Source organism: Brienomyrus brachyistius, chromosome 1 (assembly GCF_023856365.1).
Source record: "Brienomyrus brachyistius isolate T26 chromosome 1, BBRACH_0.4, whole genome shotgun sequence".
NCBI classification, from domain to species: Eukaryota; Metazoa; Chordata; class Actinopteri; order Osteoglossiformes; family Mormyridae; genus Brienomyrus; species Brienomyrus brachyistius.
The window spans coordinates 22,375,394-22,384,781 of NC_064533.1; the positions used below are offsets into that span (position 1 = coordinate 22,375,394).

At 48.6% G+C, this 9,388-nt stretch overlaps 1 protein-coding gene across 1 annotated transcript; it reads left to right on the plus strand.

Moving 5' to 3' along the window:
• The first annotated feature begins 5,618 nt into the window (after nt 1-5,618).
• On the plus strand, nt 5,619-8,115 carry rasl11b (RAS-like, family 11, member B). The gene is made up of 4 exons (XM_048971213.1): nt 5,619-5,958; nt 6,072-6,128; nt 6,252-6,331; nt 7,056-8,115. Exons 1-4 carry the CDS (start codon nt 5,847-5,849, stop codon nt 7,524-7,526), a joined length of 720 nt encoding a protein of 239 aa, XP_048827170.1. The 5' UTR covers nt 5,619-5,846; the 3' UTR covers nt 7,527-8,115.
• Nucleotides 8,116-9,388: the final 1,273 nt, after the last annotated feature.

Genomic DNA, 9,388 nt, shown 5'->3' on the forward strand with positions numbered 1-9,388 from the left:
TTTTTTTTTTTAACAGTCTAGACCCTGTTTCGCAGCTTTCATGCCACATGACATTTGTAAGGATATCTGCCGTCCACATGGGCATACAAAAGCTGCCCATGTTCCCCCCCCCCCCCTCCATCTGCGGGGGGAACGGCAAGTCCCCACTCCCAAGATGTCACGGCTGGGACTAGTGGCCCATCTATTGAAGCTTTAGAGCACAATGCTGTTCAGGACCATTCAGGACTATTGAGGCCTGCTGGAGAACTGTATGTGGTAATAGGCCTCTTCCCCAACCTCCCACTAACTGCCACGTGAATGAAGAATCATTCTGGGGATCCGGAGCAGAAGGGGTCCTACCCGTCCAGCCATCAAGGTGCCATTTTTATATCTAGAATGCTGGCACATTACTCTGGACCTGACTCCCCATTAAGAAGCAGCTGCTGTAGCTTAGAAATGAAAGTATAATAAAACACTAACCATTTCCCAAACAGTGGCCCTTTAAAGGTATTTCACCCAGGAAGTCCTGCATAAAAGGTCTGACCACTCCAGAGAAAGTCATTGAGCAGAAAAAGAAAAGGTCTAAGTGCTATGAATATGCCGTGGCACGGGAATCTGCAGCGTAAACACAAGATGACACACTGCTGAGGTAATGAGTTCCAGTGAAAGCGGTGGGCGTGCGAGATCTTTGTGGAAGCCGCTCGCACGCCAGGCTCCTCGCACAAAGGCAGCCCTGCCTGGTAACGTAGGCAGTCCTCGTCACGTCTGTCCTTGAGGGTGACGACAGGCCCATATTAATATATGAAGGAGGAGACGCTATACAGGGCTGGAGCAGGGAGCTGCTACTAGCATTATTTTTAAAAGTGACGTGGACTTTTTGAGAAAGCATGGTCAACCACTCCTTGGAGTGATTTAACGGCTGTGCTAATAGGCCGAACAGTGAAATCACTCCGCCTTGACTGGGCTTTGAATCAGGGACCTTCTGATCACAGGTACAGTGTGGTAAGGCCCTGAACCACACAACACCATACTCAGTAGCCTGCTTTGTGGAAAGTAGAAGCAGGGAGCTGGATTACCTAGGAGGCCACCCTGTGGTTCTCTGAAGCAGGGAGCTGGATTATCCAAACATGCATATTCACTGTCTTAAGTGTGTCACAAACGTGCATCAGCTACTGCGGCCTGTGCTGCCCCCAGGAATCCCCTGACACGGTGTGCCTTTCTTAGTAATTCTTTTTTGACAAAACAATCGCAGTCCAAATCAGACTTATAGCAACCTCATCTCATTACCTCTGCAAGAGTAGTGGCGTAGAACAGGACTGGCACCTGAGCCCATGTGGGCCAGCGTGGTGCTGTAACAGCACCCAGAACCTCCACCCTGTGACTGAAACCCCAGCCGACGTGACCCCCTGTGCACACATTCCAGCAGTAGTAATGGCTTTATTGCTGTGCTTTGGGCTCTGTGTGTTGGGGTGTCTACATTCCACAGACTCCTGTAGGGGGAGGGGGGTTTGGTTCTTTTAAATCAGGTGGGGGGTGTTCTATTCTATTTTTGGAACGATAGAAAGAGGGTCAGGGGCTGTAGCTAATTGCTTTGTTGAAAGAGCTGCACTGTATAACTCAACAAAGAACAGACTTGTCCCTGGTCTGATATGATGCACGTTGGTGGCTGGGAGAGTTTGATAGTGCTCAATCACTTTTGAGAAAAGTTCAGCAAGTTCAGGGATCTAAGCAAGGCTCACTGTTACTGGCTTAGGTCTAGGGGTAAGATTGGGGCCTTAAGTTACTGAATTGTAGTCTGTGGATCACAGATTTACAGTATCACGGTCTGTTTCACAAAGAGTCACAGTATTGCAGATGCTGAGTTTGTCATGCAGTCATAGTATCACAGACACAGAAAGAATCTGCATCACGAAGTCACAGTATCACAAACAGAGTCTGTCACAGATTTACAGTATCACAGTCTGTGCCACAAAGTCACAGTATTTCAAACACAAAGTCTGTTTCACAGTCACAGTATTGCAGATACTGAGTCACAGTATCACAGACATAGTCGGTGTCACAAAGTCACAGTATCACAGACATAGTCAGTGTCACAAAGTCACAGTATCACAGACATAGAGTCTTATTATTGCACACACCACACAGTGAGAGCACCACATAGTCACAGGCCATGTGCAGGAATGTAAATAAGGTGGGAAACATGGATCTGGGCGCTGTGCTGGATCGCGTGCCGTTCAGCGCTGGGACCAGACCGGGATTGCATTCCTCCACGCATGCCTGAGACGCCCATACAAACGTAGCCCACTGGCATGTGTGAGTACACAAAACTCACCGCTGAGCCAAAACGTTTCCATTTCAGAGGAAAATAAAAGCTGGTGGGCGGGGGGCTATTGGGAGGGGGGGGGGCTATTGGGAGGGGGGGGGGGGGGGGGTCTCTCCTGCTTCGCGTGTCATGCAGCTTTTAGAGGCCCACTTGATCATCTCCCCAGGAATGTGAAAACATAATTACGTCTGCGAGGCCTGAACATGTCAATAAATAAAATGGGAGAGCAGGAAGATCGTTGAGCATCGCGAAGAGGATGATCAGAGAGCACAGCCTCTGCAATGAAGATCCACTTCAGCCTCATTCAGCCTGTACGGGCTGATTACTTATATGTAGATTCTCAGGGGTAACATCTGGTATTAGTTACTTATTCATCTTACATTTTATTTATTTAGATGCTTTTATCCAAAGCAACATACATTTTTCGAGATGGGTGTTAAGAGACCTAACTCACGGCTCAACTATAAAATCACTTTGTTGACTATGGGATTTGAACCAAAAACCTTCTGATTATAGGCACAGCCTTATAACCCACTGAGCCACACATCTCCACCTTATTAAGTTTTGGCTGGATGTACTTGTCATTTTAGTGTACAAGGGTTGTTCGTTGAACACCACGCCACCTGGTGGCCATGAGTGCTTTTGCATGGGGGATAGCAGAAATCTCCCCCCTTCCCCAACCTCTGCACATCCTTCCCCTGGCTATGTTATAACCCCCCCTTCCTGTCTTTCTCCATCTCACTAGCATAATGATATGCCCCCCCCCCCCAGTTACCCTCTTTTCAAATGGCAATCGTTTGATGTTTATTCCCACTTCATAGTAACGACTCTTCATTCAGAGTCGGGATCATGCACCCCGCAGCAGGACTACGGTTTGCCCAATACGCCACCATGTTGCCATGACAACAAAGGCAGGGCCAAGCATTAACCAATACAACTCACATGCGCCACAACAAGACCCGCCCCCATGACAGGGATACGAGGTACGGTGGCCCTAAGTTATCTAGGAAATGGTCAGCCACGCCTCGGTGAGCCGGATCAGGATAAGCAGCTTGAAGCTGGATGGATGGGTAGTCATCCATATCTCCTGATAAGCAAATCCACAAAATCCAGCCTGCTGATGGACCCAATATACATGTAAGGGCAAAGATGTCCGCTGCTAACTCTGGAGGAGGGTTTCAGTCCCCGTGAAACCATCCTCTATTGTCCGTCCATTTTCTGTACTCGCCTGTCCTATGCAGGGTCTCATGAGTCCAGACCCTATCCTGGAAGCTACAGGTACAAGGCAAGGAAAAAAACCTAGGATGGGGAGCCAACGTGGAAAATGCAAACTCCACACATACAGCCAGGGTGCAAAAGCTCAACCCTGGTCCCAGAGACACGAGACAACAGTGCTAATCACCATTATTATTATTGCTACTCCTACTAGGCTACTAACTATAATCATTACAATATAACAGTAATAGCTGCATATAAAAGAACTTATCAGAACAATATCGGGGGCAGTAACCCTTGTTCTGTATTGTTTATAGAATATGGCGCTCTGGGAAAAATAATTGGGGACCCCCTGGTGTAGAGTATGAAGATTACCAGGCATGCTGTTTAAATCACACATCTGGACATCTGGAATATTTCATATCTGTATTATATTAGACACCACAGAACAACTGGAGCACAGTTTATAAGATGAAAACAAACAAACAAAAACCAACTGGTGACCTGTGCAGCGGTAATATCCTGCCACCAGTGGCTTGTGTGGCTGATGCCCAATAAAATGGAAACTAATGCCCCCCCCCCCCCCCATTGGATGGGCCAAGGGGGCCTCAGATGTGGATGGCGGGCAATGCGTCAATTTCATATTTCAGGCACCGGGCAGCTCTGTCATCGTAGCTCGTATCAAACGTGCATTCCAGAGGGTAATAACAGAAAGGAACGAATGCCAAATACCCGAGGACGAGGTGAAAGAGGAGAGAGAGGGAGAGAGAGGAGAGGAGCAGGGGGAAAGTAGGACAAAGGCACACAGAAGGTAAGAAACATATTGTGGGCGTTACTCTAGGTCAACCTCTCTGCCAAAAGAAATAAAAAATAAAAAACTTTATGAAAGTTTGTGTGCCCAGGTGCAGCAGAAGTGAGAGTAGCTGATATGGGGTTGGGGGGGGGGGTTGTCACCACCAGGGGTCTTGCTCCCTCAAATGAGTGCCTTTGCCCCTCCAAAAAAAGATCACCCAATAGTGCTATAAGAAAATAATTAAGAAGACCTTTATCGTTGCCCCTCCTCGCGACATCCTGGTTACTGTTCCCTACTCATGCCACCCCCATCCCCCATGAAAATCTTGGGACCAGGCAACAGGTTTGTTCCGCCAACAAGCCTGGAGTACAGTCATGAGGGATAAACAGTCCAGCCCCCCCCCCCCCCCCAACATGCAGCACCTCAGTACAGACAGACATACAGACACCTGATGAAAGGAGACAGACCAAACACTGTCTGCTAAGTCTCTCAGGTGATCTGTGGTTACAATATCGAAGACAGATGTTCGGCACCCCCCGAGCATCAGTCAGCTGTGTACTGAGCATGTGCAGAGCCATCTGGCCCCTATCCTGTGAGCAGCAAAGCTGTGTTCTCGGTCCAACATGTCCTGGACGCGTCCGGACAGGCTGAAGGGGGTCCAGCTTGCTGGCCTGTCCTGCCCAGTCCAGCACCGATAAACACACTAGTACTGGGCCGAAAGTCCCCACTTACATAACTCTGCAAAAGACAGAACTGTGTACACACACAGTCACACACTGCAGAGCATACTGTAACATGGCTTATTAAGCCAACTCAAAACAAGAGAGCTGTTCTATGTGTTCCTGTATACCAAAGCATATCACTCTTGTTTCTCTTACTGTGCTTCTTTTTCCCGTCATGAAGTGTCTTTAATACACGAGTCAAGTGGTCATGTTACCATCAGCTCAAGAAAACCGCAAACACGTTCAACATCTCAGATCATATTCAACACTATTCCAGCGGTTAGCATAATTAGATAAGGCTGACGCACCATTTTCATGTACTGTATATTTGTGTTTTTTTGGCTAGGATTTATTTATTTATTGTCTGCACTTGCAAGAAAGTCGAGGAGTGTTTTAAATGCAAACGGCAGAAAGGCTAAGTGCAGCCACGAATCCCAGTGCTGAATCCCGTTCCCGTTTCGCCCATTCTCCGCTGCATTTTGCCCACCTGCAGATCGGCTCGGGCTCGCAGGTCCACGTGAAAGCAGCAGGCACGGAGCGGCAGCCAATCAGCGCAGAGCCGCTCTCCGCCGCTATAAAGACAGCAGACCTGGGATCGGACTCAGTCTGACTGTTACTGTCTCAGGAGGTTAGGATCAGGTCGCCGTTCATGCATTAACTCATCCACAAGACTGCCGGGTTTCTTTAAACGCGCTCCCAGCTTTAAAGTCTGAAGAATAATTGTTTGGCACGTTTTTTTTTGTTTAAAAAATAACTGAACGTATCCCGGTGCTTTTTTTCGCTCCAAAGTTAAAAATCTGCTTATTTTGACAAGATGCGGCTGATCCAGAACATGTCTACTATCGCGGAATACCCATCGACCGAATGTCCGGGTGGCAGGATCCTCAAGATCGCTGTCCTTGGGGGCAGTGGAGTTGGAAAAACCGGTGAGTTTATCAGAGGTCTTTGCTGCGCATCGGGGATGCCGTTCTTTTCGGTAAGCTTTTGACACGGGCATCTATATAGATTCACCTAACAATCTGTTTATTTCCCTTGCCAGCCCTCGTTGTGAGATTCCTCACCAGGCGTTTCATCGGTGATTACGAGCGAAACTCGGGTAAGTAGGGAAACCTTTCATGACTGTCCTGCCGACAGATTCCTGCCGTCATGCGTTCAACGCGAGTGTCTTTCCAGACTGACCTTGCTGACCTGTCATGCAATGCCTATTGTGATCCAACAGGTACTCTATACTCAAGAGAAGTCCAGGTTGACGGAGAACAAGTGGCAATTCAGGTGCAAGACACCCCTGGACTCGATTGTGTAAGTTTATAGTGCCTTTCACGGGTTTCCACGTCCTCACGCTGACATTTATCTGAAAACTAACGCTTCTCGTATCGATCTCGCACGCGCTGGAGTAACCCCCCCCCCCACGAATTGCATGCCTTTCCTTTTGTTCCGGCTGAGCTGTTGTACCCGATTGCCTCGGATTTCTTACTGCTCTGGCAATTACCTCTTCTAACTGCGCGGGGGAGCGGATCGTGCCTTTAGAAAGGCAGCTCAGTTAGTCGCGGGAGGAGGGGAACTTAAAGCAACAATGCATTCGTAGTACACCTCTCAGAGGGGACCCCACTGTAGAACTGCGAAGATAACTATCTAGCCCTTGCTCAGTTGGCGTTGTAAACTAACTTCTGCGTGCTCTGCTTCTTGCACACTATAAACTCTGCGTCTTCCATGTAACCCGTTCACTTACTGATTGAAGGTGCACGAATGCGGACTCAAGTCTGTTTTAAAGTTTACATTGTTTTAGCATCTTTGTTAGAAGTTGTGAGCTGCTGACTAATACTGCTGGGGCATTCACTGGTAGCTCATTAGCGGCATTAATGCTTAGCCGACTCCTTGACGGCACGTATGTTTGTAATATTGTATTTGCCTTGGATTAAAGGCTGCGAAATGTCAATTGCAAATCCAGTAGTCTAATCGTAGGTATATATGTAATAACTTCTCTCAGTAGATGTTTATAAACCACCAATTTCTTTTGCCTCAGGAGGCAGGAACCACACTCAGTGTCACAGATCAGGTGACCCGTTCCATCCAATGGGCAGACGCTGTGGTCCTGGTCTACTCTGCGACAGACGACCGGAGCTTTGACCTGATTGGCCAGCTGCACCAGCATGTGCGCGACAGACGACCGGATGCCCGTGTGCCCATTGTGATCCTGGCTAATAAGGTGGACCTGCTCCACGTGCGGCAGGTGGACTCGCAGAGGGGCCTCCTGCTGGCCGCTACACTAGGCTGTGCCTTCTGCGAGGTGTCTGCCAGTGAGGGTGATGGCCAGGTGTGCAGTGCCTTCCACCTGCTCTGCAGGGAGCTGGGCAAGCAGACGCCCCCTGCTGGCATGGTGGAGAAGAGGCGTTCGCAGCTCTTGCCACGCCCCAAGTCGCCCAACATGCAGGACCTGAAGCGGCGTTTCAGACAAGTGCTGTCGGCCAAGGTTCGTACGGCCACCTCTGTCTGAGGTGCTCGTTGTGCCTGACTACCGTGTCACTTCCTGTTGAAGTGGAATGAGTCGTACATCCTATAGATGCACAGCTGCGACTACCTAAACTCCTGACATCCATCTGACTTCTGGCAACTATGCTGGATTTTAAGGGAGAAGACTCTGCTATCCATTTTCAAGCAGCTCTCTGCCATGTGGAGAGAGCAGATACAGATTTGAAGGGAAGTCTGCAGACTGCATGTACTCTGAAAGCAGAACTGCTGTCCTTGGCAGCCTGATGGGTGGGAAGGCTGATGCCTTTTTCCTTCTGATTGGTGTAGTCTGCTTTATAAGGGAAGCACCTCAGCCTGAAGTCTGCTCTGGGCTGTTCCACTGTCCCATAATCCACCTTTTTTGATGTTCTACTGTGGGGGGGGAGGGGGGGTGATTGGGTCTCTGCAGGAAAGGATTAGGATATGGGGGGAGGGGGAGTATTTGGTGGGATGTGCTGTTGAGCAGAAATCTGATGCACTTTATGAAATGCTGAAGTAGTTCTTGCGTGATTTATTTATTTTGCTCTAGCAGTCCTTGGCCGGGTTTGCACCTGGAATAAAGGTGACTGAATGCGGCTGGTTTCTCTCATTTGGTGTCTGGTCTCTGCCTGCTGCATTTCCTTCCTCCAGTGTGATGGAATCTAATGTCACCAACACTGGGGCCTGGGGTTTACTAAAGGCACAGTAATACCATATTCTAAACTTACACTGACTCAATATGCAGCCACAACTACAAACAGAGTACCATGAATGGCAAAGACTCTAACCTGGATGGTTAGTAAAGCTGCACAGACTGCAGTACAATTTCAATGGTAGCTCCCACTATGCAGCTGGCTCCCGATTAGCAACTTCAGATATACGAACCAGGTGAGCAGAGTCATTGATGCTGAGTCACTTAACGACTCTCTTGTGGTACCACAACCTCCAGTGGCAGATTGCCAAGTCACCCACTGCCACTAGTATGCAGTTAACTTCCAGTGTTTGGGGTCACTGTAGGACAGCCTTAATGTTCAAGTTCCTGAATGATCGCTGTGAGAGGAAAAGCTGAACTAAAGACACGCCTGACAAACCTTTACCTTCACTGTCATGCAATCTATAGCTACGTACATTGATTTGAGTAAGGTGTGTGTGTGTGTGAACGTTGCAATCACTAAGCCTGCAGTGTCTGGGATGTGAATCCAGGGGTTGGACTGCTCAGCTATACCTGGCGAGAAGCTCCACCCATCTGCTGCTGGTTCCCAGTGTCGTCCTGCATCAGTACTGGAAGCGGGCATGGATGGAGAGGAGCAGTGGGCTGGGATGTTAGCGCTTCAGGAATTTATGACCAGATCAATTTAACAGCAGGACGCTGCAATGTGTCAGGGCTCAGAGGCTTTCGGACAAAGGGGCCTGCCGTTTCATTAGGCCTGTGTATTGAATTCCTGCCGAGGCATTCGGCATCTGTTTGGGGAGCTGCTGTTGTACCCTGAGTGAGACATTTCACCTGAATTACCTTATTAAACCATATGAATTACCATTAAAATCACACAGGTATTTGTGAAGCTTCCCTCCCGGGGTTCTGGACAAAGAGGCCTGGACCAGTAAGTGGGGGTCCCAGGGGGTGAGGTCATTCCTCACACCTCGGTAATAGAGCTAAATAAAAAATCAAGCACTCAAATGAAGCCAGCCTCACATAATGTAAATTCCACACCGGTAGACGTTCTAGGACAGCTCTGGAAAACAACTGATGGAAAACAATCTAAATGTGGAAATTCTGAGCTGTGTGAACAAATGCTCAAGTTGGATATTTAAATAACCGCTGCTGGGCACATTGACGTGGCCCCTGGATCATGTGTTTGCCTTGCTTTA